This window comes from Mirounga leonina, unplaced genomic scaffold (assembly GCF_011800145.1).
Source record: "Mirounga leonina isolate KUSES-001 unplaced genomic scaffold, KU_Mleo_1.0 Mir_150, whole genome shotgun sequence".
Classification (NCBI taxonomy): Eukaryota; Metazoa; Chordata; class Mammalia; order Carnivora; family Phocidae; genus Mirounga; species Mirounga leonina.
The window spans coordinates 21,673,921-21,701,645 of record NW_023270374.1 but is presented as its reverse complement, the minus strand read 5'-3'; the positions used below and the strand labels follow the sequence as shown (position 1 = coordinate 21,701,645).

Sequence of the window (27,725 nt, the reverse complement as noted above, 5' to 3'; positions counted from 1 at the left end):
CTCCACTGTACACAGACTCATGTTAAGTAGGAGTACACCTTTGATGAAAATCAAGGGAGAGTGGCGCCTGGGTGGCTCAGTCGTTAAGCGTCTGCCTTCTGCTCAGGTCCTGATCCCAGGGTCCTGGGATCGAGCCCCACATCGGGCTCCCTGCTCGGCGGGAGGCCTGTTTCTCCCTCTCCCTCTCCCCCTGCTTGTGATCCTGCTCTCACTGTGTCTCTCTGTCAAATAAATAAAATCTTTAAAAAAAAAAAAAAAAAGGAGGGGTGCCTGGGTGGCTCAGTCGTTAAGCGTCTGCCTTCGGCTCAGGTCATGATCCCAGGGTCCTGGGATCGAGCCCCGCATCAGGCTCCCTGCTCTGCGGGAAGCCTGCTTCTCCCTCTCCCACTCCCCCTGCTTGTGTTCCCTCTCTCGCGGTCTCTCTCTCTCTGTCAAATAAATAAATAAAATCTTTAAAAAAAAAAAAGGAAAAAGAAAGAGGGGAAGGAAAAAAACAACACAATGAATAGAAAGTGTGTAAAATAATAGAAAAAGAACATATCAGGAATGAAAATAAATGCAAATGGACTAAGCTCTGCAGATAGAAGACAGATGATCAGATGAATATTTTATAATCCCATGTGCTGTTTCCAAGAGATACCTTTAAAACCTACAGATAGAGTCAGTAGGGACTTTATCCCTTTTTGTTCCTAGGGAACAAAACTAAAACACAATCTTCAAGGGCAAAATCACCAGGTGTGTGAGTGCTGTCCAAATTTTGTAAGTTAGGCTTGTTTTTGAGTGTTGAGATTGCTAATTAAAGACAGCTCTCTGCAGCATTGTGCCAGATGCAGTATTAGTTTGGAAAATGTGAAGAAAGGCCCAAGATCATGGTTGGGGTTGATGAGGTACATAGAGCATACAGACATCTTTATCACTGAACCATGTCTGCATAATGAGCCATGGAAACCTCACCTCCAGATTCTCTTATGAAGATTCTACGAATTGACACAAGTAAGACTAAGTGTCAAGCACCATGCTATGTGCTCATAAATAACAGATATGATCACAGGCACAGGTAAGATCAAATATTCCTCAGGCTCAGATTCTGAACGCAAACAACACTGGCTGAACAAAACATTTACCCTATAATCCTAATTACTCTGGGCTTCACAAGCTGCACCCAAAAAGACAAGGAACACTGAGCTCAAGGATCGTCCTTGGATGCTTTTCGTTCTTCTGTGTCTATGGGAATAAATATTGTATATATATATATGTAACTCATTACCAAAGACTGTTGCAGGGGTTCTTTCCATGATTGAGAAAAGGGCCAAGGAATTCCTGGAAGTTTCTCAAATTCTATGGGAGCATTTTCTATTCTAGAAATGAGTGTAGAGTGCCACCATCTTGTGGTTGTTTCACACAATTTCCTTTCCGGAAGCTCTCCCTACTCCCCGGAATTTAAACAGCCCATTCCATTTCCATAGATCCCCATTAGTGTTGCCATGAGTAAAAACTCTGGGTTAATTTACACCAAGATGACATAGTGAGCCACAGGCTGGGCAAAATAAAAAAGGATTAGATGCTATAGAGTATGATCCTTCCCAGTGAATGGACAGTTCTATCTACACAGAGAAAGAAAAGGCCCCAGGTGCAACATGACTTTCAAGGCTGAACCTGGAACACGCCCAGGAAACCCGAAACTCCCCATTCAGACCTGCTGCTCATGCAGGACACTTTCTCAGCCGGAACTTTCTGGGAAATCTGTCTTGCATCTCACCTCCAAACTAGTCTCTAATCAAACTTTGGGTGATGGAAAATAAGAGTGTCATCCTGGCTTTCATTCAAGGCTTCTTAGGTTCTAGATCCTACATACCAGATCCTCCAGTCTTTTGTCCAACTACTGACCAGGATGAATCTTACATTTCTAGCAGTTCCTTCTTTCGTTGCTGGCTTTTGCTTCCATGCTCGTTCCATCCTAGAGCTCTAGATGACCTACATGTTCTTCTGTGACTACCTAGAATTCCTTCTAGCTGTGAAGTCTTCCCCAGGAACGCTGGCCCAAGTGGTCTTCTGGTCAGCCTCTCACACTACTGCACCTCCTCGCTTGCTTACGTTCAGTCTCCCGGGATCAGAAGGTCCCTGAAATCAGAGGTCACAGGTTAGTATCATCACTGTGTGTATTACTCTCCCAGATCTCTGCATCGCTGACTCCCTTGCTTAAGATCTCTGCTCAATGTTGCTTCTTCACTGAGGGCCTGTGTAAAACCATGCCACCTTCTGTAACACATCAGCACCTGATGCACTACACATTTACTTGATTTTTTTATCTCCTAGAATGTGAACTCCATGATGGCAGTGACTTACTTGGTTTACTACTGTATCCCTAGCACCTAGCTTTCTAAGTGACATACATACCTACCTGGCATGTTACAGGCACACAAAAACCTTTTTTTTGAAGATTTTATTTATTTATTTATCTATTTATTTATTTATTTGACAGAGAGAGAGCACAAGCAGGGGCAGTGGCAGGCAGAGGGAGAAGGAGAAGCAGACTCCCTGCGGAGCAGGAAGCCAGATAACAGGGCTCCATCCCAGGACCTCGGGATCGTGACCTGAGCCAAAGGCAGATGCCCAACCAACTGAGCCACCCAGGAGCCCAAAAACCTTTCTTTCTATCTTTTTTTTAACAAATGGAAGAATTAACTCATTCTGTAGTTTCTTGAATACCCAGATTCCTCAACCTGACTCCTGAACATCCTGATTTCTCACCTGTAAAGGATGCTGGATCACAGTGTCCAAGGTGCTCACTAATTCAAAACTTACCTATGTTCTCAGGAGCCCAAAAAAAGACTAGCTGAATTCGTTTGTTTAGTTCGGGTTCTGAGAAGATGAGTGGAGGCAGCTTTGGTCTCATTTCTCTGCTCCCTCCTCCCATCACCTGCCACCACTCCATCTTCATGTCTGTGAGGTGTCTTCAGAATAAAAGGAGCACCCTGGGCCTAATGCACATATAATGATGTCAGCTGTTGGGGCCACCCCAGTACCTATAAGACTGAGCTGGAATGATACAATCAGGGTAGTAAATCTGAAGTTAGGAAGCTCACCAGCTTGGGGCACCCCAAACTTTTTCATCAATAGCATCTTGCCTCCTTCTCTAAAAGGTAAGCAATGTCCTTCACAGTGCAAAGTCAGACATTACCAGGCAGTGATGGGTGGCCGAGGTTTTTCAAAGAAAAAGAGAAGGAAATAACACCTAGAAAGCAGCAATGGGAAGCAAGGAGGACAGCAGCCTTTATCACCAACCCAAATAACGTGTGGGTCATCACAGCATTCATAGCAGAAACCAGAATACATGTAGAATTGAATTAGAAGGAAAATATTGCACACCAAAATTTGCAGACTACCACTAAAACAGTACTTCAAGGGCAATGCATATTTAAGAAGAAAAGTTTAAATGAATGAGCCAAATGAGGTACCCATAATTGGCAAGCTTACATATTTTCCAGGTTCCAGCAACGTTTAATCAGGGTGAGAGACGATGAACCGTGCATCTACTACCACCGGCAGTAGAAAAATGGAATGCATCACTGTTTTACCGTGTAAAACTAATCTGCGCTAGAGGTGATCTGTCTACACGGGTGAGTTAGTGGCTGAAGTGGTAGAATTAAGTTACGGCAGCGGGGTGTATAAAAAAAGGCAGTTTCGGTAGATTCTATGGGAGGCAATGGGAGAAGTGGGACTCACCTGAGAACAGGTGCAAGGAAATGTTGTCATGCTATTTATCATAAAGGGACAAAAGAAGAAGATGAAACACCACTAACATTTGTTGTGTCCCTACTATCTGCCCAGTTCCACCCCGGTGTCATACCCTGCCCCGAGCAGATGTTCAATACAATGTTTGTTGAAGGGATAAGTGAATCCTCAGTGTTCATTCCGCAGAAGAAATGAAAGCTCAGGAAGGTGGGTGATTCACTTAGGTCACATTGTAAGTAGTAGAACTGAGGTCTGAATCCTGGTTGACAGACTGATTCATATTTATTGCTGCTTAACAAATCATCCCGAAATTTAGTGGCTGAAAACCACAATATATTATTTCTCACAATTCTGTGCATAGGTGGGGCTCAACTAGGTGGTTCTTCTACTGGTCCTGTTTGGAGTTGCTCATGTGGCTGCAGTCAGATGGTGGCAGGGGCTGGAACACACAAAATGGCTTTACCTAAACGTCTCCTTTCTTGACAGGGACAGCTGCAAGGCTGGGCTGAGCTGAGCCGCTGGGAAAACTGGACCTGTCCATAAAGTATCAGGGCCTCTCCTTCTCTATGTGGTCTCTCCAGCCAAGTAGCTGAATTTCTCATAAGGTAACTCAAGGCTCCCAAGAATGCAAAAGGCTGAAGCTTGGCACGGGCACAGAATCACTCCTGCCACATTCTATTGCCTAGAATGCATCACAGACCCAGCCTGGTTCCTTGTGGGACTACACGAGGACCTAATGTCAGGAGGCATGGATCATTGGGGGTCATTTTTGCACACTAGCTACCACGGGTGATCCTGAGACACCAAGCCCTTAATCTTCCTATGACTTCATGCCACAATGAGCACCTACAAACCGAACATGATTGGATACTCTGCTTTAGGAAGAACATCCCCGGCAATGGAGAGGAAGGTGGCTTAGAGAAAGGGAAACCAAAAGTTTTGCAAAAGTCCACTTTGGTGGTGAAGAACTGAACCTCAGTAAGAATGAACCCAGCCCAAAGGGAAGGTATGGTCTCTAATATCACACACTGCAGAAATGCCCATTGCGGTCAGGATCATAAAGTATTGGGGAGATAGCTTAGTACAAGAAGTGGAGGCGAAGAAGCCAAAAGATTTTTAGTGTTTACCCCACATCCCATCTAATCAGGAGTGTATCTCACCAGTGGAAGTGTGGTTTTCTTCTGTCATTTCTGAGTTAGCATACTACTCCAGTACAGCTCCTATATAACCAGAGAACTCAGCTCTCTCCCAAGTATGACTGGCTATCTTCCAGCTCAGTGACTCTCTGCCTTCTTGTATTTAATCCACAGAAATGTATGTTTATATAACTTATATATATACTCTTAAATTTGTATGTGTACATGTGTATCTTACATTCATATGTATGTTTAGCTAAAGCAAAAAGTTTTACAGATCAATACTGTATGTGACATACTCTTATTTCCCATTCTCTTTCATCCTATTTTTTTTAATGCTGGCAAAGAATGTCTAAATTAATTCTGCAATCCATTAATGGATTCTGACTTCTCCTTTGAAAACTTCCACTTTAGTAGATAAGCACCTGTAACCCCAGGAATATTTAGCATTAAGTACAGAAATAATGAAAAAAATCAGTCATAGCATTAATATTTCCCATTACATTTTGGAATCATTTGCTTAAGTTGATATTTATAATTTAAGAGAATTTAACATATTGATGTAACAGATTAATTTTGCAATTCCACTTTAAAGTGTCAGAGAGTAATTGATTCAGACCCATGACCTTATGTAAATATATGTAACAGAATTTAATCACATTTTAAGCAATATTGAGATTATGAGATTTTAAGATTCACTGTATTAAGAGTGAGCTCACGGGGCGCCTGGGTGGCTCAGTCGTTAAGCGTCTGCCTTCGGCTCAGGTCATGATCCCAGAGTCCTGGGACTGAGCCCCGCATCAGGCTCCCTGTTCAGCCGGAAGCCTGCTTCTAGTTCTCCCCCTCCCTCTGCTTGTGTTCCCTCTCTTGCTGTGTCTCTCTCTGTCAAATAAATAAAATCTTTAAAAAAAAAAAAAGTGAGCTCACTACTTGAATTTTGTTTACCAAATAACTGAATTGCTTAAGAAGAAAATATGTTAAATGTATAAATTCACTTTAGTTATGAGAATATACAGAATAAAAATCCCCTTGAAATGATTTTATAAGGGGCGCCTGGATAGTTCAGTCGTTTAAGCCTCTGCCTTCAGCTCAGGTCTTGATCCCAGGGTCCTGGGATGGAGCCTCGCCATGGGCTGCCTGCTCAGCAAGGAGTCAGCTTCTCCCTCTGCCTTTCTCCCTGGCTTGTGCGCGCGCGCGCTCTCTCTCAAATAAATAAAATCTTAAAAAAAAATTTTTTTTTAATTACCAGTATATATACCACTGTAGGATATACAAGTTTGGGGTTTATAATTCTAATATTAATTATTAAAGCATAGGTAATTTCAAAATAATCGCCAGGATGCCCGAAACCCGCCCTCGAGGACATGGAAAAGGAGCTCCAATTCCCTTGGAGCTAACTGGGGGTTCCACTGGGCGAGCAACACGTGGCCCTTCCAAAGGAACTGGTTCTTCTTGTAGAGGAACCAGAAACCGACCTAGGAAGAAGTGAGATCGTCATTCTTTTCTACTTTATCGCCTATAATAAACATTTAAAAAAAAATAAAATACAACCGAAAAGCGCGAAGCGGGCCCCGAGGAGCCGTTTCCTCGGGGTCTGCGCCAACGCGCCCCAGGCCCCGCTTCGGTCCGCGGGGGCAGGGTGGTCCCCGAGTGGGAAGCGGGGACGAAGGGGTCCCGGGGGGCGTGGGGCGCAGGGAGCGCTCCCCGGCCCCAGGTCACTCACGCCGCGGAAAGCGGGCTCGGCAAGCTTCTGTCCGGGAATGGTGGCCGAGACCCGCGCGAGGCCTCCCGCCCGGCGCTCGCCGAGCTCTGCCATCCAGAATTCCTATAATGAAGACCTGAGGGGTTGGACTATTACCCGGGAAAGCGCCTCCCCGACCCGCTTTGCGGGCTGCAGGGCCGGGCCCCATCCCGCGCGTCCCCGGCAACCACGCCGGCAGGCGCCACAGCAGAGGCCGGAAGGCCGCCCGCGCGCCCGCGCTCCCCCTCCCGCGCTGCGGGCGATACCACCGCGGCGGTCCCCTCCGGAGGCCCGCAAAGGTATCGTCCCCGGCCTCTGATTGGCCGGCGGCGCGGGGGGCGTGGCCTCCGGAGCCCGGTTCCGCGCGCCAGAGCCCGCTCGCCGCATTGCGAGCCGGGCCAGGAGCGGACGCCATGGTGAGGAGTGGTTGCGGGTGGGATGAAGGCCGAGGTTTGGGCCTGAGTGCGGGCGGGAGCCCTGGCCGGGGTTGGGGCCGGGGCCAGAGCCTGCCCTGGGAGCCGGGGCGGGCGAACGCGGGGACGGCGCTGATGCTTGCGCCCGGCTCTCTTCCAGGTGCTGCTGCACGTGCTGTTCGAGCACGCGGTCGGCTACGCGCTGCTGGCGCTGAAGGAGGTGGAGGAGATCAGCTTGCTGCTGCCGCAGGTGGGTGAAGGCGGCGGTGGGCTGGCCGGCTGCGCCGCAGCCCCTCGGGCCCCGGGGCCCCAGCATGCACCGCGCGCTCCCACGTGGCCGGCCGCGCACTGGGGGGTGCGCTGGGCCCGAAAGCTCCAGAGCCGGGGGGGTCCTTACCCGCGTTCGTGACTAGAGTCGCGTCGGGAGCATTTAGAAGTAAGCCCCCCGGACTCCTCTCCGTACGATGAAGCCGACCGGGATTTAGGGCCTGTCTATAATCGGCTCATTTATGAAGCGTGCGGTTGGTTCTCACCTACGACCAGGGCTGGGAACCGCTGCTTTACTGCGCCCTAGAGGCAAGAGCGAGGGAAGAAAACCACTCATGCTCTGTTCTCCTCCAAGGTAGAGGAGTGCGTGCTCAACCTGGGCAAGTTCCACAACATCGTTCGTCTCGTGGCCTTTTGTCCCTTTGCCTCGTCCCAGGTTGCCTTGGAAAATGCCAACGCTGTGTCCGAAGGTGAGTCGGCCACAACCGAGTATTTTAGGGAGATGAGCGGAGGTTTGGTTGTTGCTGATCTTATCCTCATGGGGGGGGGGTTGTGACTGCATTGTCCTTTCCTTGGCTAATTTGTTGTAAGTCAGGTACGTGTTGGGCAGTATTTGGTGTGTACAGGATGTGGTTTAAAACAGAGCCCAAGGTCTGGGGAATATGGTATATACATGTTTAAAGTGCACAATCCAGGACTTAGGCTTTGTGGGTAGTAGATGATTCTTAAGTGCAATTTGGTAGGTGGTTCTTTGGTCATTGTTGAAGTTAATTGGAAAAGGCAATTTTGATACAGAAGAGCCAAGGAAAAAGGTTTGGCCCCAGGACGTGTAAATCAAATACTAAATACTTGTCTCCATAGTGCTCTTGGGTATGTTTAAGGTTTCAATTCTGTACTTCACACATGTGCTGTTGGACCAGAGTCCTGTTCCTTCCTTGGTTGATGCAGGCTTTGCAGTGATGACTTGAGTCTGTCAATCCCCTGAGTGCAATCACTGATGTCTCCATGTCGCTGAGCGAAGCCTGAAGCAAGGAAGGATGTAGGCATGCCATCTTAGCATGCTCTGTGGGACCAATGTGGGATCAGTTTGTCATGTAATCAGCGGTTAAGGGGACAGATCCCGTTTATGATTTAAGCATTCTTCAGCATGTTAGTGGGAGCTCTGTTCTTTGCCTTGAGGTGTTGTTCATGAGGACCTCCGCCTGCTCTTGGAGACTCACCTGCCATCCAAAAAGAAGAAAGTCCTCCTGGGGGTTGGAGACCCTAAGATCGGTGCTGCTATACAAGAGGAGTTAGGGTACAACTGCCAGACTGGAGGCGTGATAGCTGAGATCCTGCGAGGTGGGACCATTAACAGTCTTGACATCTTTGACGGGGGATCTGGAAATTTAATCAGGGTGCTTAAGGTCGCTTCTGGGAAGCAACCCATGGGTGCCGGAGCTGGTTTAGAGCCTTCTCTTGCTCACTGTCTTGCCCTCCTCCAGGGGTTCGTCTGCACTTCCACAACCTGGTGAAGGGTCTGACTGATCTGTCTGCTTGTAAAGCCCAGTTGGGGCTGGGACACAGCTATTCTCGTGCCAAAGTTAAATTTAATGTGAACCGGGTGGACAATATGATTATCCAGTCCATCAGCCTCCTGGACCAGCTGGATAAGGACATCAATACTTTCTCCATGCGTGTCAGGTAAAGTGCCCAAGTGACCCCTGAGAATGGGGTCTTTGGCCTGTGGTTTAGCGAATTTTGAATGCTGAAATCAGGACTAGCTCCTGTGGGTAGAACAATGTGGGGTGGGGCCAAGCCTCCCAGTGCTTACCACAGGCTGTGTTCTTACACTGACTGTACAGAAAGAGGAGGTAGAGTAAATCCACCCATATACACCCCAGCCCAGGCTCTTTGCCTGGTCTGTATTGTGAATGGGGGGACATGGAGTTGAGGTTTTGAATTGGACTTGATCCCTTTTCTCTGGGCAAAGAATAGATACGGAGAGGGCTGAGGCTGTAGCTTTGAGACCTAGCCACTGGGCAGGGAGTGATGGTGGCTCTTTGCAGGGAGTGGTATGGGTATCACTTTCCTGAGCTGGTGAAGATCATCAACGACAATGCTACTTACTGCCGCCTTGCTCAGTTCATTGGAAACCGAAGGGAGCTGAATGAAGAAAAGCTGGAGAAGCTGGAAGAGCTGACGATGGATGGGGCCAAGGCTAAGGCTATTCTGGATGCCTCGCGATCCTCCATGGGTCAGTACAGCCTAGTGGCCAAGACAGTTTGGGGCTGTGACTATCTGGCCCTGCATTCACACTGGGTGTCCCTTAGGCATGGACATATCGGCCATCGACTTGATAAACATCGAGAGCTTCTCCAGCCGTGTGGTGTCTTTGTCGGACTACCGCCAGAGCCTGCATACATACCTGCGGTCCAAGATGAGCCAAGTAGCCCCCAGCCTCTCGGCCCTAATTGGGGAAGCGGTGCGTCATGGGGGACACCAAACGGGGCTAAGGCGTGTGACAGCATAGGTCCATACTGCTGTATTTCCTGACCCACTGTTCTCTTCCCCACTTGTACTTGATGGGGTGCAGCAGAATTGTGCAGTTGGTAGATGGGCAGTTGCAGCTTCTCCAATGCCTTGAATCCTTTTCCAGGTAGGTGCGCGTCTCATTGCTCATGCTGGGAGCCTCACCAACCTGGCCAAGTATCCAGCGTCCACAGTGCAGATCCTGGGGGCTGAAAAGGCCCTGTTCAGGTACCAGTGAGGGCACCTGCCCACACTCAGGTGCCACTTCTGGTGCCCACTGCTTGTTTGGGGATCACAGTGATGGCTGACCAGGGCTCCCTGACCCGTACAGACCTCTGCTATGGGGGTGATGGCCAGTCCTGGTGTCTGAGTGATTCCCAGGGCCCAGCAAAGGGACCAGATTTCCAGGTCAGCGACATTGGATGCCTTCCCTCTGCCTCTGGGAGCTGTGGGTTGGCATGAGGTGGGGTCAGCAGCCTGCGGCTCACTCTGGACAGAGGGTACAGGGGAGGGGAGGAGCTGCCTTGGCTAGTAGGGTTGAAATTTCTGATCTTAAAACTCCCCACTAAATATTCTTCTCCCAGAGCCCTGAAGACAAGGGGTAACACCCCAAAATATGGACTCATTTTCCACTCCACCTTCATTGGCCGAGCAGCTGCCAAGAACAAAGGCCGCATCTCCCGCTACCTGGCAAACAAATGCAGTATTGCCTCACGAATTGATTGCTTCTCTGGTATGGGTGGGGGGGGGCTTGGAGGAGAAAGGGGCTCGGGGGGGAGGGAAGGCTGGCTACCTAGCAGCTTCTACAATGATGGCAGTATTTTTCGTCAACAGCAGTTCACCTAGTGAGTGTTGATACTTTGGGTCTGAGTGAAGCTGAGGGTAGAGGGAAAACGGGCTGGGGAGTAGCTGGCCCTGGAGGGCCTGACAGGCTTTGTTTATCCACACATACACACACACATCTAGAGGTACCCACAAGTGTATTTGGGGAGAAGCTTCGAGAGCAAGTTGAGGAGCGGCTGTCCTTCTACGAGACCGGAGAGATTCCACGAAAGAATCTGGATGTCATGAAGGAGGCAATGGTTCAGGTCAGTTGGGGCTTTGCTGGGTGGGGGGAGGACCAGAGCTGGCTGTTGGAGGTGATGAACTGGCTTAGCCTGACCCTGTAGAATGGAGGTGAAAAACTGATTTAATGAGCCTGATCCGATGAAGCCAGAAGGGAGGGCTGGACAGCCTGAAGTCTTCAGGGCCTCTTGAGCACCTTTCTTTGGCCAGGCAGAGGAAGCGGCTGCTGAGATGGCTAGGAAGCTGGAGAAGCAGGAGAAGAAACGCTTGAAGAAGGAGAAGAAACGGCTGGCTGCCCTGGCCCTCGCATCTTCAGAAAACAGCAGTAGTACCCCGGAGGAGTGTGAGGTCAGTAGGCAGACCAGCTGTTGGCCCAGGGTGAAGACCCTGGATGTAGGATTCTCAGCAGCAGAACAAAGGATGTGCTACCTCAAGCCATGGTCTTGAGTCCAGGCTTTTGGACTGAAATAAGGACCTGAAACATCTCAACTACCTCTTGATTCTATAGGAAGGAGATAGGTGCTGAGAGAACTGGCTCAGGAGCTCAGAGAGCTGGTTGTAGCACACCGGGTCCCTGGGCAAGTGTTCTGTCCTTGGCTGCCTCCCAGGAGTCCTCAACCGGGGGTAGTGTAAATCCCTGTTCTGCGCGTTCTCAGCCTGTGTCCGGAGGCGGTGGCATTTCCTAGTGGGGCTTGGGGCAGGGAGGTCTCCATGATGCTACCTCGGGGTTCTCCCCCATCCCCTTGGATTTTCATGGAGTGCCCAGTTTGTCAAGTAGTTTCTCAGGGTCCCCTTTGCAACATGGCATGATGGTTCTATTGTGGGGTCTCTATAAGCTATTTCATAGGCTTAGATAACACATTCTCCCTTTCTAAGTGGGAGTCACCTTTGGGGTGGATTTCCAGTGTGTTAAAAACCATCCCAGAAACACTGGGCAATTTTCACATCATTTCTACTGCTTTCAGCCCCAACTACTTAGTTGCTAGAATTTTAATAGAGGTGTGTGTGTGTTCATACAATGGATGAGGGTTTCATGCCCATTTCATTCTTTAGGAGATAAGTGAAAGACCCAAAAAGAAGAAAAAGCAAAAGGCCCAGGAGATTCCACAGGAGAATGGAATGGAAGACCCATCTGTCCCTGTCTCCAAACCCAAGAAAAAGAAATCTTTTTCCAAGGAGGAGCTGGTTAGTAGTGATCTTGAAGAGAGAGCTGCCAATGTAAGTCTTCCCAAGAGGAAGAAATCTGCCCCCAAAGAGGAACCAGTTACTGATGCTGAAGAGGCAGCAAATAGGAGCATCCCCAAGAAAAAGAGGAAATTCTCTTCGAAGGAGGAGCCACTCAGCAGTGGACCTGAAGAGGCTGCTGGCGGCAAGAGCAGCAGTTCCAAGAAAAAGAAAAAGCTCCAGAAGCTATCCCAGGAAGATTAGAATGGACGTTTACCTGGTGGGGGGCATAACCCACATGACCTTTCCCAGCCCATCCCTTATATCCCAATAAAAACAACTTCACAAGAGTCAATATATATGTGTTTTATTGAACACCTTACATGGGCATGGGTGGGACCTATTGAGGCAGAGCACCAATGACCGCCTCAGTGAAGTCTTGGCAGGTGGCATAGCCACCCATGTCAGAAGTTCGAACCTGTAGGGGAGAACTGCCATCATCCCTGTGGCCGAGGCCCCATCCCTAACCTCTTCCCCACCCCCCACCCCCACCTGATAACACCATTCCCTAAGGAAGCCAGCCCCAGGACAACCTAGGCTCTGCCCAGATGATTATGGTCTAAAGGTTTAAGAACTCTTCTCTGGTCCACTGTACTGAAGGGAGGTGTAGGTAGTATGGTCCTTGTGAGGTTGGAGGGACTAAAGGGGCCTAGCCCCCATGGGGGTGCAGGTGGCCGATGACAGACTTGATGAAGTCGGTTGTGGTGCTGTAGCCGCCCATGTCTCGAGTCCGCACCTACAGCCACCACCGGCAAGAGCCGTGGGGAAGAAGAGAAGAGAGCCCATGAAGGGGGGATAGGGCAATGTGATGGAAATGGAATCCAAGAAAGGATGGCAAGGCCAGGAAGAAGACGCAATGCAGCAGAGTCGCAAGGAGGTGGCCGGGTATGCGAGAGCGTGGGCCCATCTGCTCCCAGCTGAGGGTCAGAACCACTCTCAGAGCTATACTGCGGCCTGGGCAGGATGGGAGGGAGGCTGAGCATGAAGTGAGATGGGAAATGCAAATCAGACAGGATGAGGATGCCTTGGAGGAAATCAGACCAGGTGGGAGGAGAGGAGGCCAGGAACGCAGACGAGGATGGGCTCCCAGGTGTGGAGAAGGTGACACCTGTGCCGCGTCCTGCCTGCTATCTCCCTCTGCTCCTCCATGCCCCGTGCGCTCTCCCCAGAAAAAGAGCCCCAAGTGCTGCATTAAGATGGCCATAAAAGAGCCAATGGATGGAGCAGGAAAGAGGGAATAGCAGACGGGAACCAAGAGGCAAATGAGAGCCAGAGGATGAAACAGCCAGGAGAAGGGAGGTGAAGAACAGCCCTGAGAGCCACAGGGGAAGATCAGAGAGAAGATGTTCTGGGGACCTGGAGGAAAGGAGGCCCCAATTCAGTTCCCCAAAGAGGAGTGCCAAGGCCCTGAAACCCACAGCCTTTCTAACTCACCTTGCCAACTTTGATCACCTTCTTCACCGCATCTGCAATCATGTTGGAGTGATACTCAAGACTGTCAAATGTGGACAGGAAGGAACTGAGATTCTCCCCACATCATTCCCAATTTCCTCAGCTGTGCTCCCCCTTAAAACACCCCGCCTCCAGCCCCAGCCCACCATGACCTACTTGAGATACCTACTTGAGATGCCGCAGCATGTTGGAAGCTGAAAGCAGCATGGCTGTGGGGTTGGCTATGTTCCTACCCACTGCCTGGGCAAATGGGTGCCGGGCCCCCTGTGAAGAGAGGGCACACTAGAGTCACTGGGGGCAGACATTATGCAGAGGCTGGGGGCAGGGAAGGGCATTCGAGAAGAGAGATCGGGCCAGGGACACTGAGAAAAGACATGGGGGAGGGGGACACATTTGGAGGTAGCTATCAAGGGACCTCAAGTCAGAAGACAGGCATGCAGAGAGGGCCGGGGGGAGAGGGGACCTCACTCACCGTCTCAAAGACTGCATACTCTGCACTATAGCTCTCACCGGGGACCACACCAGCTCCCCCAACCAAGCCAGCAGCCAGATTGTCAATAATGTTCCCGTAGAGATTGGGCATCACCAGCACATCAAACTGGTAAGGATTCTGGACCAGCTAGGAGGCAAAATGTGGGCATGTACAAGAGAAGTTAGTTCTGCTTCCTTGCCCATCCCTGACACCATGAGAGCAGAGACATGGGGAGGACACTACCTGCATGCAGCAATTGTCTATGATCATTGTCTCAAACTTGATTTTGGGGTACAATTCAGCAACTTCCTCACAGCATTGCAGGAACAACCCATCCCCAAGTTTCCTGTCCGTGGGCCAAAGGGAACAAATTCAGTCAAGAGAGTGCAAAGGGCTACCTTCCCAGGAGCCTACCCCATGCAAAGCCATGTCCCTCACATGATGTTGGCCTTGTGGACAGCCGTGACCTTGCCCCGCCCCTTCTTGGTGGCATAGTCAAAGGCAAATTTTGCAATCCGCTGAGATTTGGTTCGAGTGACAATCTTCAAGCACTCAATCACACCCCTTGCACTCTGGGTAAGAAGAGAGAAGCAGGCAGGTGACCCTGGAAAGAAGGGAAGGAGCTATGCCGTTCTCCCACCTTCACCCCTGGCCTCCCCAGTTTCTAGGGCCTCACCTCATGTTCCAATGAGCTGTATTCCCCTTCTGTCTGCTCTCGAATGATCACCAGATCTAGATTGTTGTGTCGAGTCTTGTACCCAGGAAGTGATTTCACATGGACGACATTGGCAAACAAGTCCAACTTACGCCTGGGGGTGGGGCAGAGCCATGAGCACCATACCTGGTGTTCCAGGACTCCTCTGACCCATGGCCCCCACCACCTACCTCAGCCGCATATCGTAGGAGGCTAGCTCCCCCTTATACTCCATCGGGGTATGGATCTTTCCTGCATAAACAAAGGGGTCAGGGTCGGGCACAGGCCAAGCCCAAGGGAACCCAGATCAGTGTCTGATCCTCTCAGTAACATGATGTAACCCAGACTCTCATCTCCCACTCCCAAACCTGTGACTTTTAAGTGCCTCTGGAGGCAAAGAAAAATGCAGTTAAAACCAGTGTTTTATTTTTAGCCACCATATTTAATTTACGTTGAAACTTCAAAATGATCTAAAAGGACAGAAAATGTTTTCGTGTGATCAAAGAGCCTGGGTTTAATAGGCTGAGAAACAATGCTAAGAGATCTATGGCCTTTCTTGATGTTTCTATGACTACCTACTTGACATTTTTTTCAACCAATACTTACTGAATATTGACCACACGTCAGGCACTAGGGATATCAACCAAAAAACACAATACACAATTCCTGTCTTCAAGGGGCAAACAACACATCGGGGAAGACAAATAATATGAAATACATGATAAATACCATGGGCGAGGTATTAACGCCGTGCATAGGAGCCCAGAACAGAAATTCCCTCCGGTCACATCACGAAATGACACACGACAGCGGGCATTTTGGCCAAGCCTTAGGTCAAGTGAGTACAGTACGTTGACTAGTGACCCCAAAATGCTGCGTCCATGCCCTAACCCCCAGAACCTGTAAATGTGACCTTATTTGGGAAAAGAGTGTTTGTAGACATAATTAAGGATCTTGAAATGAAATCATCTTGAATTAGGGTGGGCCCTAAATCCAATGACAAGTCCTTCTACAGGAAAAGAAAGAGAAACAGATACACAGACACAGAGCGGAAAAGCCATATGAAGACTGAGGCAGAGATTGTAGAGATTGTTGCAGATTGTTGCATCTACGAGCCAAGGAACACCAAGGAACACCAGCAGCCACCAGTAGATGGTAGAAGCCAGGAAGCATTCTCCCTTAAGCCTTCAGAGGAAGCCCTTCCAACACCTTAATTTTGGGATTCTGGCCTCCAGAACTGTGAGAACAGATTTGTTATTTCAGGCCACTAGCTTTGAGGTAATTTGTACAGCAGCCCTAGGAAACTATAATACAGTAACTGAGAACTGGTCTAACATGTAGCATCAAAGGAAGAACATTCTGGGCAGACGTAAGTCAAGATAGTACATGTATCTGGAAACTAACGGTCCAATGTGACCAAAGCACAGAACAAGTGTTAGGGAAATAAAAGCCGAAGAGCTGAGAGTCAGCTTATGAAGAACTTACTTTCCTATGCTAAGGCTGGGCCTGACAAAATCATGATTGTCTTTCCAAAAGAAAAGATGCAGAAGATGGATTGTAGGGGCAGAACAGGAAGCCCCCCCCCACCGCAAAAAAAAATCTAATGAGATTAAAGCAGAGAAGCAAAGGGGAAGAGAGAAGAAAAGAGGCAGCTACAAGTGGCATTCTAGAAACACAATTAACAAGATTTGATGACCCATGATGTAGCCCCAACAGACTTCAAACCCTTAAAGCCTTCCTGCCGAGACAGCTCACATGATCTCTCAACTCCTGAGTTAACAGAAGAAACAAATGGCCACAAAATAGTGATGGGAGCTTGGGGGACGTAATGTGTTAGTATGTGCGGAAAGAAGCTTAAAGAACATTTGCTCATGTGATTTTAAAGGGCACACGGGTGGAGTAGCAAGGGGACACACATACCAATGATGGCCACCTTGTTCTCCTTCATGGAACTCAACACCTGCTCCAGCTTCTCCTCAGATGCCATATTCTGCACCTCGCTCAGGTGATGCTCCTGGAACTCCACTGGGACAGAGGCAGCCTTCAGGGGCACGTCCCAAAAATCTCTGGGTCAGGATCGACTAAATCCGGACTTTCCAACCCACCCCAGAGTCCGGCTGGCTGATCCCCCCAGGGCACTCACCTTGAACACCTCCTTGACAGCGTGCATCAGTTCAGGCCCCACGCCGTCTCCTGGGAGCATAGTCACTGGAAAGGCTCCCTCCACCCTCGTGTCCTCAGCCTGGAAGCGGTGCCATCAGAGCTAGAGCTGGGGCGGGAGCACAGATTCCCAGGGAGAGGGAATGAGGGGACAGGGGAGTGGGCGGACCGGAGTCGAACCTGCCCTTACCTGGCTCCGCGGGGCGGCGTGCGCCACGGCCGAGGTACACAGGCTCCTCCATGCCCCGGGGTTCGGGGCGGCGACCAGCGCCTGCGACACAGACGCACACGCCCGTGAGGTCGGGTATGCGAGTCCCAGACCCCGAACACTGCAGTGAACCCGGTACAAACCCGCCGCTCCCTCGCACGCCCCCGGCCCGACCCGACCCCGGGCCTCACTCGGGTCAAGCAGCGGACACCTATGCGAGCTGCCATGTTCTCAGTAGGAAGTCCTGGCGGAAGTGACGCCGGAAGCCGGCGTGGCCCGGCACCCCGACTTCCGGTCCGCGGAATACAAAGGTGTGTGGCAGTGGGCGGTTCTCTCTTCCTCGGACCAACGCCAGCTGTCCTCTCCTGGGTCTCTTGCTCGTTCCTCGTCTTCTGCTTATCCTTTGCCCTGGAGCCTGACGGGCCACACAACGGCTTTGTCTGTTGCTTTGTTGTAAGTCTCCGTATTTATGTTGAAACTAACGCTAAAGAAGAATATGAGATCTCATAGTATCCCTATGAGCTTGGTGAGCTTTCCTGGCCTTCCCAGTCGCCAGGAAGGCATCTCTCACTGATACTGCCTGAGGATGGGGAAGTCTAGTCAGGACCCTTGAAAATTTCTCAGTCTCTTGGGCAGGGGAGGGACTGTTTAACTGTTAAACAATCTGTTTAATTGTGAAGGAGCATATAGTGTGAGGCTGAGTGACTTGAATGTCAGTTTCCTAGGCCTACAGATCCTCGAGTACGGGGGTCTTAACCTGGGGTCCACAGAGCCTACAGGTGTCCATGAATACAAATCAGTATCATGAACTTGGATGGGGAAAATCCAAAAATCACATCTTTTTTTTTTTTTTAAGGTTTTATTTATTTATTTGAGAGAGAGAATGAAAGAGAGAGGGCACAAGAGGGGGGAGGGTCAGAGGGAGAAGCAGACTCTCTGCCGAGCAGGGAGCCTGATGCAGGACTCGATCCCGGGACTCCAGGATCATGACCCGAGCCGAAGGCAGTCGCTTAACCGACTGAGCCACCCAGCCGCCCTCACATCTTTTATTCTTACCTCCAACTGAAATTTAGCATTTCCTTTCATCATGAAAGGTAGAATGAAATTGTCGTGCTACCTGTAGTACCCTTGACTTTGTCAGAAATAGAAATTACGTTTCATTCCACATTTCACTTAGGCCCTGCATGGCCTAAACTTCCTGGCATCTCTCTGGCTCTTGGAGGCTCCATTTGTCCACAGACAATGCACCAGAGAAGCGGGTAGCTGTGAGCAGTTAACAGCTAACACCCGAAGTGAGGAACCGGCTGCACCAGCTGGCAGAGCATCTGAACAAGGCAGCTACTACCCTGTGGAGGTGAGAATGAACATGGTTCTCTGGGACATGATGAGGAGAGCAGGCATGTTTGAGGAGTTGATGTACAGTGAGGAGTGGTGAGTAAGATTGGTGCAAGTCTCAGGACTGAAAGAAAGAGAGGAGGGGTTTATGAGCAATACCGAGGACCCTGTTGGGATGGTGATGTGAATTTATCATGGTATGGTACAACTGTGTGTGATTTCTTAGAGAAAGCTAACTCTTGGACTCATCCAGAAATACTATTTTGTCGGGCTCCCTGCTCAGTGGGGAGCCTGCTTCTGCCTCTCTGTCTGCTGCTCCCCCCAACTTGTGCGCTCTCTCTCTGCTGTCTTTCTCTCTCAAATAAATAAAATATAAAAAAAGAAAGAAAAGAAAAAGAAAGAGAGAGAAAGAAAGAAAAGACAAGACAAGAAAAGAAAACATCTGTGTTTGGACCCAACTGCCGGAGCTTTAATGTAACAATCTGGGATGGGGCCCAGATACTGGTGTTCTTCAGAAGCTCCCTGGATGATTCTAAAAATGGACCAGAGTTGAGAACCAGTGGCTTACATTAATCATGACCCTTCACTTGGGGTTGGGCAGGTGTCTCAGTTAGGATTAGATTCAGGTGCAGGGAACAATGAGCAACATAACCATGGCCCAAATAAGGGAGGGGTTTATTTCTGGCTCCCATAAAAGTTCAATAATAGTTGGATCAGGGCAGGGTCAGCCCCCTGCAGTGTCAAAGGCTCAGATGCCTTATGTTGTTGCCATTCCTTGCAAGGCCTCCATTCCCGAGTTCATTCAGGTATGTGCCAGGGTAAGGCTGCCTGAACCACATGGATAATGAACGTTAGAAGTCTGCTGTTGGCTGGAACACAGAAACATACATCTTCATGTTCAAAGTCTCCGTGGGGATTTCTTAATAATTTCATCTGTGAGTCTCATTCAGCAACAGCTTTAGTGGGTGCCTGGGTGGCTCAGTTGGTTAAGCGACTGCCTTCGGCTCAGGTCATGATCCTGGAGTCCAGGGATCGAGTCCCGCATCAGGCTCCCTGCTCAGCAGGGTGTCTGCTTCTCCCTCTGACCCTCCCCCTCTCATGTACTCTGTCTCTCTCTCTCTCTCTCAAATAAATAAATAAAATCTTAAAAAAAAAAAAAAAACAGCTTTAGCTTCCTGCTCTGAAGGCCAAACGCCTTGGCTGCTCCAACAGAAGACCTTGGCGGGCGAGTCAACTCTACCCAAGTGGGGTTTCCAGTAGGAGGGTACCCACTGTTCCTATTAAACACTCTTGCGGGCCTATTGAGGAGCTGCATGTTGATGCACTTGCAGAGATCAGTGCCTGGCTGTCCACCACAGCGCCGACAGACCCTGCTCCCATCCTAAGGGTTTTTCCAGTGAGACTCAATAAGTTGGTTTGGTTTCATATTTCTGTTTCACCATGGAAGACAGCCAGCTCTGTATTTTTTACACCAGAAATACCAGTAACAACACTTCAGCTTTAAAAAGTGTAATCTACTCTTTACTTTTGGATTTTCTGGAAGCAATCCTCCCATCTTGCTTACTGCCCCTTGTACAAATGTTAAGATCGACATACCTACAAGCAGGGCCAGGTAGGGATGATCCTCTGGTGAGTGTAATTTCCGGTTCAGACCCCTTTAACTGTGTTTGTTTAAATATTTATTTATTTATTTGAGAGAGAGAGAGTGCAAACAGGGGGAGGAACAGAGGGAGAGGGACAAGCAGACTATCTGCACTTAGCATGGAGCCTGATGCAGGGCTTGATCCCATGACCCTGAGATCTTGACCTGAGCCAAAATTAAGAGTTGGATGCTCAGCCAACTGAGCCACCTAAGTGCTCCTAATTTTTTTTTCTTGAGTAAGGGCTTTATTTGATGTTGGAACTGGATATGGTTTCAAGGAAGCCTTTATGGTGGCAAGTATGAACTCCATGTGGCTTTCGATAACATTCAGGTACTTCCCTTCAGACTTTGCTTCATAATAAACTATTATTTCATCAGTTACAACCAGATTGCACTTTTTGTGAAGTTTCTGGGTGTGAGCTACTCCTTCATCCATATAAGAGAACTAAAACCTGAGTATCCGAGTATGCTTCAAACTGGATCATCCCTCCTGTTGTCTGATCAAAGGTGTACATGAGACGAATGTCCTCTTCATGCAGTTCATGCCTTCTGCAACAATGGTCCCCCTCTCCTGGAAGCGCTCCAGCTCCTCATCCCTCAGCTGCTTGATGGACACATCACAGCCTTCAAGTGTCCCTTCAGAGGCTTCCCCAGGACCGTGGGATCAGGATCTGCCCTTAGGTGAATGCCACATGTGTATTTTGTCTGTAGATAGCATCACTTTTCAAACACTCAATTCCTCAGTGATAGACTTCTCCAAAGACTTGATCTCAGTAAGAGCTTCTGGATCCTGACGGATAACCATAATTTCTTTCAAAGGATACTTTATCAGAATGCTTTTGGAGTCTCAAATCACTCACCTACGTTCAATCACAGACCATCCAAGACACTGCACATTCCATTTTCTTGTCAATCAGCTCCTCTCAAACATGGGGCAGCGTGAGGTAGTGGATGCTGAGTGTGTCTGTGTCCTGGGCAGAAATAGGGTCAGTCAGCATCTTTAGATTCTGGTACATCAATTCAGTAGGGAAAGTGTATAGGGGGCCATAAGTCTGCACAGGGAAGGCAGGACACTAACAAGGTCTCCAGGGCCGTAACATAGTCCTCCACCCTTTCATCTTCTCCGGTTCCTCCTGACATACCAGTTGGTCAGGACATCCATGAACTTGATCAGGCAAAGCACCACATATAGAACCTGTAAGCTGTCATTTCGGTCTCAAAGAACCCAACAAGTGACTGCACGAAGGACAGGACCCACCAGTCTGTGATGTTAGCACTTTCTTAAACCATGTTCTCATTGTAGAAGAATTCCATGTCTTCCGTCTTCTGCAACTTCAGGACGTTCCAGATGAAGGAGCAAAAGGCATTGTACCAAGAGAGCCACACATCCTTCAAGACATCACGCACATCCTCCTTCTTAAGGCAGAGGTTTTTTGCTCTCACCACAGGCGAGTTAATCAGATATAATCAGAAGGATCTTAAACATCCTTGTATTTCTGGTGAGATTCAAAGTTGGAAAGTGGAGTGTTGCATGCAGTAGAGAAGGGTATAACTTTCATACCTCTATCCACAAGACCTTTATTGTAGAATTGTTTGAAGACCCAACAGACAAATTCCATGAATTGTGGGTACAGACTGTTGTAGTCATTGTCAAGGTCAATCCACTGGACAACTCTTCTAACAGTGGACTTCCACTCAGTACAATATCTTATCACAAATTGCTTGGCACTGGGACTGAGCCTGGGTGGCTCAGTCATTAAGTGTCTGCCTTTGGCTCAGGTCATGATCCCGGGGTCCTGGGATCAAGTCCCATGTCGGACTCCTTGCTCAGCGGGGAGCCTGCTTCTCCCTCAGCCAGACGCTCCCCCTGTTTGTGCTCTCTCTCTCTGACAACTAAATAAATAAATAAAATCTTAAAAAAAAAAAAAAACAAATTGCTTGGCACTGATGGTTATGCTCTACAATCCCCATTTTGGCTACATCCTCTGGTCCTCTGGTTCCCAGTGTCTTTTTTTCTTAAGATTTTATTTATTTATTTGACAGAGAGAGACACAGCGAGAGAAGGAACACAAGCAGGGGGAATGGGAGAGGGAGAAGCAGGCTTCCCAAGGAGCAGGGAACCTGATGTGGGACTCGATCCCAGGACCCCGGAACCACGACCCGAGCCGAAGGCAGACGCTCAACCGACTGAGCCACCCAGGCGCCCCTCCCAGTGTCTTATCAATATCATGTTCCACAGGTAAGCCATGACAATCCCATCCAAATGTTCTGTCAACATGAGACCCACTCTGGTGAGCATATCTGGTAACTATATCTTTAACTGTCCCTGCAAGTGTATGTCCATAGTGAGGCAGTCCAGTTGCAAAAGGAGGCCCATCAAAAAATGGAGATTTGGGCCCATGTTTTGATTGCTTTAAGCATTCCTGCAAACAATTAAATTCAGACTAGAACTGCAAGATTTCCTCTTCTTCAGCAGGAAAACTTGTGTTTTTTGGAACTTGCTGAACCATGTTGTTGCTGAGGGGCCCCCAGGCCAGGGCGTCACAGAAAGAGCCACGTCCACATCACTGCCAGGGGTCCTGAGGTGATATATTCTCCAGTATTTCTGCTAATGCTGTTATGGTTTTATACATTTATATGGTTAATATGGTTCAGATTTTATCTGAAATGTGGTTTTGTAAAAGGTGAAAGATAAATACCTAACTTTATTTTTTCCAAAAATGTTAGCTAATTGCCTTGGTATCATTTATTATCTTTTCTCCCAGATAAGAAATTCTACCTTTATCAAATGCTAAATTTGCACTTATATATTAGATCAAACCATGCGCAATTGTTGATCTCTATCACCTCCCTCAGCTTTCTCAATTATCCCAGTCACTACTAGATGTCATATTATATATTTGTTTGTTCACTTGTCTCTGTCTCTCACTTGAATGTAAGTTCAGTGAAGGCTAGAATTTTGTTATTTTTGTCAACTTCTGGCTCATAGGTATCTGCTCATTGAAATAATGAAATTTATCCCTGAGTCTGTTATTATACATTGATGAGCTTTATAATGCTGGGCCATCCTTATATGTTAGAAAAGCAGGCTTGGTTATGATATAGTATTCTTTAAGTATACGGCTCTATTTGCTCTGCTAACCTCTATTTAAGTCTTTTGCGTCTGTGATCCTTAAAGAGCTCTTTTCCTTGTTTCTGCTCCCATCAACCAGTCTGGGCATCAGGACTGAGAAGAAGGGCTTTTAAAAAAGAGACAGGTGGGGTGCCTGGGTGGCTCAGTCAGGTAAGCATCCGACTTTTGATTTCAGCTTGGGTTGTGACTTCAGGCTAGTGGGATGGAGCCCCGAGTTGGGCTCCATGCTTGGAGGGGAGTTTGCTTGAGGTTCTCTCTGTCCCTCTCCCTATGCCCCTCCCCTATGCCTCTCTCTCTCTCAAATAAATAAATAAATCTTTTTAAAAAATTAAAAAGAGACCGGCATGGCCTGGAAGTGGACACAGGGTAGGAGCTATTGGGAGAGCTTGGAGTGTCCCTGCACTTTCTTTCTGGGTATGCCAAGAATGTGAGGTCCCTAACTGTTCTTTGTGCCATTTCTCAGGCTTGTGCTTGCAGAGCAGCTTTGAGGAATGTAGTAATATCTCCCTCCAGGACAAAGAGCAGGCTTGCTTATTTTCTACTATAAAAGAAGTGGGCTCCCCAGGCTCAGTTGTCCTCAGATGCAACACAAACCTATTGCATGCACAGCATCCACCGAGGCCCCCCACATTGCCCCTGTGGGACTTGGGGGGAAAGGGAGGCAATGTAAACATTCTGTTTATGCTGTTTGCTGTGCCAAGAGTAATAAAGTCCTTAGTCTTTGGCCAGGGGTCTCATCTTGGCCAGCCTCCATGAAACAGTAAGAGGCCAATTAATCACTGATCATCAGTATAAATTCAAATTCCAGACCCTGACAGTTTTGGCAGTGAGGATGGGATGCTAACAGAGACATGGCCTTTCTGGAACAGGAAGGACCCTGTGGACCTGGCATATGTTAGTGAATCATCTTCCCGAAATGGTGGGCGGCAGGGTGAGGGGGGCTCGAGTGAGGATCTCACAGTGGCCTACCTGTTACTGAGACAAAGCACGGAGAGGTAGGATTGAAACAAGCCCCCGGAATGGTGCTTTGGTTCCCCCTTACTCTCATCCGTGCAGGAGGTGGATGGGACATTATGACAGTGGGGCAACAATATGGATGTGGCTGCTGAATCAAAGGACTCCAAAAGCTGAAATAACTGATATCAGTCAGTATGTTTGAAATAGAACTTTAGGTGAACCAAAAGCTTTACAAATGTATTTGGGTGAGCCCCGCCGGTAGCCATTCAAACCCAAAGTGACCAAAAAACTTTGCTTGCTGTCACAGACCTGCTCTGTCCCTCTGTGTGCCCCAATCCCTCTCTTCCCTCAGCTGCTTTGATGAGAGAGTGGAGTATGCTGGGAACTTCATGGAGAGAAGGGCCTCAAACGTTTGTAGCTCTATAGGACCCAAGCACCCATGTCACCACCTTACCATGTCCTGTGGATAGATGCAGCCGGGGTGGCTGAAGGCACTAAGGAATGCAGTGTGGAACAAGGGTAAAATGACCCCAGGCTCAGGTGCTCCCTGGACTGACACTAGAGGTACACGGGGGAGGGGGCAGTGGTATGTCAACTCTAAAGCCGGAAGCCAAGAGAAAATAAAAGCCTGCTGGCTGCACTCACTGCTGCCCCATGGGCTAGCCTGCCCCAGCCCTCCAGCACTCTCTGCTCTCCTCCATCCCTCCTCCGCACCCCTGCCCCCCAGAAGCCCCCCAACCTTCCCACTCCTCTGCCTTGGAATAGCATGATCTCCAGACACCTGGGTGGCTCAGGGGGTTAAGTGTCTGCCTTCAGCTCAGGTCATGATCCCAGGGTCCTGGAATCAAGTTCTGCATTGGGGGGGGGGAGGAAGGGCAGTCCTTGCTCAGCAGGGAGCTTGCCTCTCCCTCTGCCTGCCACTCGCCCTGCTTGTGCTCTCTCGTGCTCTCTCTCTCTGACAAATAAATAAAATCCTAAAAAAAAAAAAAAGGAATAGCACGATCTATCTCCTGCAGCTGTTGCGACAACTCCGATTGGCACACACTAAACTCCTTGGTCTGTTTTTCCATAAGGTAAAAAAAATCACCAGATTTCAACTGCTGGGCTCTGAGCGACGTTTGCAGTAGGGAAGGGAGATTAAAGCAGTCCTATAGCTGGGACCTTTGGGCCAATTCAGTGTTCTGCGTTGGGGGTGCCACGGCTGAAAATGTAATTGGTATTGATGCTTGTACAGGCTTGTGCTGGGAGTGCTCCCACTTGTCAGCACACTTGCCCATTCGGAAGCTGCTGCTTGTGCACAAGTGATTCCTGAGCACTTGGAACGGTCTGGAACAAACTGTAGGCTTCCAAGAGGAGAAAGGTGAACCGGGAAAAATAGCCTCTATGGCTGCAATTACGCAGAGGCCATTTTTCCCAGCACAACAGCGCCACCAGCCGGCCACAGTCAAGAAGTACTTTTTTTTTTTTTTTTTTAACGAACCTACTACTTTGTTACTGACCCATACACGTCCTGTAACTTTCCACCTGACGTCCCTCGTTTTGGGGTAGGTCAACTTGGATTTAGTGGCTATCAAGAGAAGAGAATAAAAGGCCTTCACAGTCAAATGTAAATGCTTTATTCAAGAGCGCAGCTGGCCCGTCCCGGACATAATCTGAATTGTACATGAAAGGGTGGTGGCAATCCCTTTGGGGAGAACTCCCTTCCTCACTTCATCACCTGAAGCATCACCTGCTAGCTCAATGTGGCCCTCAATTCACAGAAAGTCCCCCCAAGTGCCTGCCTGGTTCACTGGTGGTTTGGTTACCCTGACACCTGATGATGTCCACACTCAACCTCCGCACCAGCGAAGCAGAATCAAAATAGCCATGTTCATTCTGCTCGATGTGCAGAACTCAAGGCAGTGGTGATAGCTCTAGCCGATACTTCGCTGATGAAATGGGGCCCATGTTTACTGCCTTTTGTGTTGTTGTCAATGACCTAGCTGTCCTGTTGGCGAGACTGGCAAATCAAAGACATTTTTCTTGGGAGCTGCAAACCGTGGAAACAGATCTGCCAATCAGACACCCTGGGTCATTCATGGAGATGCCCATGGTAAGGACCCTTCTCTAGTACGACCTTCTGGATTCAGGCTGCCCACCCAGCCTGCACTGGCCATAGAGCCGGCACCGCTGCCTGGATCCATCACTGCACTAGGCATGGCAACACATGCACCATTGTGGACAGCGCACAAAGTAAAGAACTATGTGTTTCTGATCAGAAGCCACCACTACATCTCAAACTTGAAATGCCCCCCAGAAGTTGGGCTGTCTCACGGTAAAGAAGCCACATCGCCTGGGGCATTGCTCCTGTCTGCTTCTAGATGACTGACTACCTCAGGCCTTTGACCCCCTCTCTGGACGATCACTGGCGCCTCACTGCTGTGGGTCCATTTTCAGGTGATCGTGTTCCTCCCTACTCTGATCAGGAGACTGGCCACACCGCTGTGGCCCTCGTAACTAAGCCATGTCAAGTTTTGGCTTTTCACACCATCTACAGTCTGACAACGATGCACCCTTTGTTGCGAAAGCCACCCAACAAGGAGCCAGTAGTCAAGGTATTTGATGGCCATGCCATGCTCCCCACCATCTGCAGACATTCCATATTATCAGGCATTGGAATGGCCACCTCAAAAATAAACTCAAAAGCTACCTCCCTCATCTCCTTTTGGTCCACACACCTCAGTGAGACAGTGTGGCCACTGAGCACAGTTGTCCCCAGGCAAGAATCATCTCTCAGCCATTTCTTCCATAATGATCAGGACAAAAGGGATGGGTTATATAGACCTTTTCTGAAGATTTGGGATTCTGACTACTCCTGGGCATAGTGCTCCCTTTTGTCGCCCAGCATCAACCCCAGGCCAGCCTAGCTGCTACAGCCTCTGGTTGTCAGCCTGGCAGAAGGGGGTGGGGGATTCAAACTTCATTCTGGTTTAGCCACCTGGACTCTCCTGATGGATTTACCTGATCCTAGGTCATAAAGGTAATGACCACTTGATTGAGTGCACTGCTTGCCAAGTCCCCCTACGCTGGCCCACAGAGGCCAAGGTGGGAGGTATAAGGGGTGTCTGCACATTTTGTGCCACTCACACCTGGCCCCGCCAGATAACAGTCAGGGTGTGAGTAGGGAAAGACTGGAGAAAAGGTGAAGTGCTCGCTACTGAAATGGGACACACTGCTCCCACAGGTATGGAGGCCTGGTGGCACCTTAGATGCCAGGAGGTGCAGGGAGGGAGGGGTGAATGCCGTTCTCTTTGTCCCCCCCCCCCCCCAATCCAGCACTGCAGCCTAGCAAAACCATCACCTGGTTTATACGAGTTAAGTTTCAGCTGGCAGCCTGACCCCTTCTGGGTTTGTCGTCCTGTCCACATGCTATGGAAACAGCAGACTCACATCTTCCGTGGCTGGTCCTGGACTATTCAGTTGTGCCCTTTGCCACCAACGGCAGCTCCGGAATATGGAACTTCCCGTCCCCTGACCTTGTACAAACACCCCATCCAACACAACATTGTTGCAGTCTGACTGGTACAAATGCACATATTTT

The 27,725-nt window shown here is 49.0% G+C and overlaps 2 protein-coding genes, 1 long non-coding RNA gene, 5 other non-coding genes and 1 pseudogene across 10 annotated transcripts; 6 read left to right on the top strand and 3 right to left on the bottom strand.

Moving 5' to 3' along the window:
• Positions 1–695: 695 nt before the first annotated feature.
• On the bottom strand, positions 696–6,858 carry LOC118011318. The gene is made up of 2 exons (XR_004679445.1): positions 6,730–6,858; positions 696–2,121 (listed from the first exon to the last, which is right to left on the bottom strand). It is a non-coding gene; the product is annotated as an uncharacterized LOC118011318 (long non-coding RNA).
• A 92-nt stretch (positions 6,859–6,950) lies between these two features.
• NOP56 (NOP56 ribonucleoprotein) lies at positions 6,951–12,387 on the top strand. Its single transcript, XM_035006014.1, has 12 exons — positions 6,951–7,028; positions 7,186–7,275; positions 7,648–7,762; positions 8,472–8,633; positions 8,777–8,975; positions 9,341–9,528; positions 9,605–9,756; positions 9,931–10,031; positions 10,388–10,536; positions 10,770–10,891; positions 11,079–11,216; positions 11,922–12,387. Exons 1-12 carry the CDS (start codon positions 7,026–7,028, stop codon positions 12,294–12,296), a joined length of 1,794 nt encoding a protein of 597 aa, XP_034861905.1. The 5' UTR covers positions 6,951–7,025; the 3' UTR covers positions 12,297–12,387.
• On the top strand, positions 8,244–8,311 carry LOC118011650. The gene has a single exon (XR_004679525.1). It is a non-coding gene; the product is annotated as a small nucleolar RNA SNORD110 (small nucleolar RNA).
• On the top strand, positions 9,089–9,219 carry LOC118011646. Its single transcript, XR_004679521.1, has one exon. It is a non-coding gene; the product is annotated as a small nucleolar RNA SNORA51 (small nucleolar RNA).
• LOC118011648 lies at positions 10,094–10,179 on the top strand. Its single transcript, XR_004679523.1, has one exon. It is a non-coding gene; the product is annotated as a small nucleolar RNA SNORD86 (small nucleolar RNA).
• LOC118011642 lies at positions 10,607–10,677 on the top strand. Its single transcript, XR_004679517.1, has one exon. It is a non-coding gene; the product is annotated as a small nucleolar RNA SNORD56 (small nucleolar RNA).
• On the top strand, positions 10,938–11,008 carry LOC118011641. The gene has a single exon (XR_004679516.1). It is a non-coding gene; the product is annotated as a small nucleolar RNA SNORD57 (small nucleolar RNA).
• IDH3B (isocitrate dehydrogenase (NAD(+)) 3 non-catalytic subunit beta) lies at positions 12,384–17,327 on the bottom strand. Of its 3 annotated transcripts, none has more exons than XM_035006015.1 (12): positions 17,270–17,327; positions 17,061–17,141; positions 16,854–16,952; positions 16,631–16,751; positions 14,902–14,962; positions 14,693–14,825; positions 14,455–14,588; positions 14,260–14,362; positions 14,017–14,163; positions 13,714–13,808; positions 13,527–13,587; positions 12,384–12,828 (listed from the first exon to the last, which is right to left on the bottom strand). In XM_035006015.1, the coding sequence occupies exons 1-12, from the start codon at positions 17,303–17,305 to the stop codon at positions 12,742–12,744; spliced, it is 1,158 nt and encodes a 385-aa protein (XP_034861906.1). In that variant the 5' UTR covers positions 17,306–17,327; the 3' UTR covers positions 12,384–12,741. The 3 variants fall into 3 exon arrangements, with proteins under 3 accessions (XP_034861906.1, XP_034861907.1, XP_034861908.1); XM_035006016.1 differs by having other exon boundaries at positions 12,384–12,510; XM_035006017.1 differs by lacking the exon at positions 12,384–12,828 and adding an exon at positions 12,849–13,448.
• Positions 17,328–19,264: 1,937 nt separating this feature from the next.
• Positions 19,265–22,565, bottom strand: LOC118011315 (annotated as a pseudogene).
• Between the last annotated feature and the right edge of the window lie 5,160 nt (positions 22,566–27,725).

Bases quoted from the DNA above. Each gene is read 5' to 3' on its own strand.
- NOP56 (XM_035006014.1), top strand. The intron at 8,976-9,340 runs GTAAAGTGCCCA...GGCTCTTTGCAG, and splicing joins ACTTTCTCCATGCGTGTCAG to GGAGTGGTATGGGTATCACT. The intron at 9,529-9,604 runs GTCAGTACAGCC...GGTGTCCCTTAG, and splicing joins TGCCTCGCGATCCTCCATGG to GCATGGACATATCGGCCATC.
- IDH3B (XM_035006015.1), bottom strand. From the start codon at position 17,305: ATGGCAGCTCGCATAGGTGTCCGCTGCTTGACCCGA. The intron at 16,752-16,853 runs GTGAGTGCCCTG...GTGCCCCTGAAG, and splicing joins CTGTCAAGGAGGTGTTCAAG to GCTGCCTCTGTCCCAGTGGA. The intron at 14,363-14,454 runs GTGAGGGACATG...GCCCACGGACAG, and splicing joins GTCCACAAGGCCAACATCAT to GAAACTTGGGGATGGGTTGT.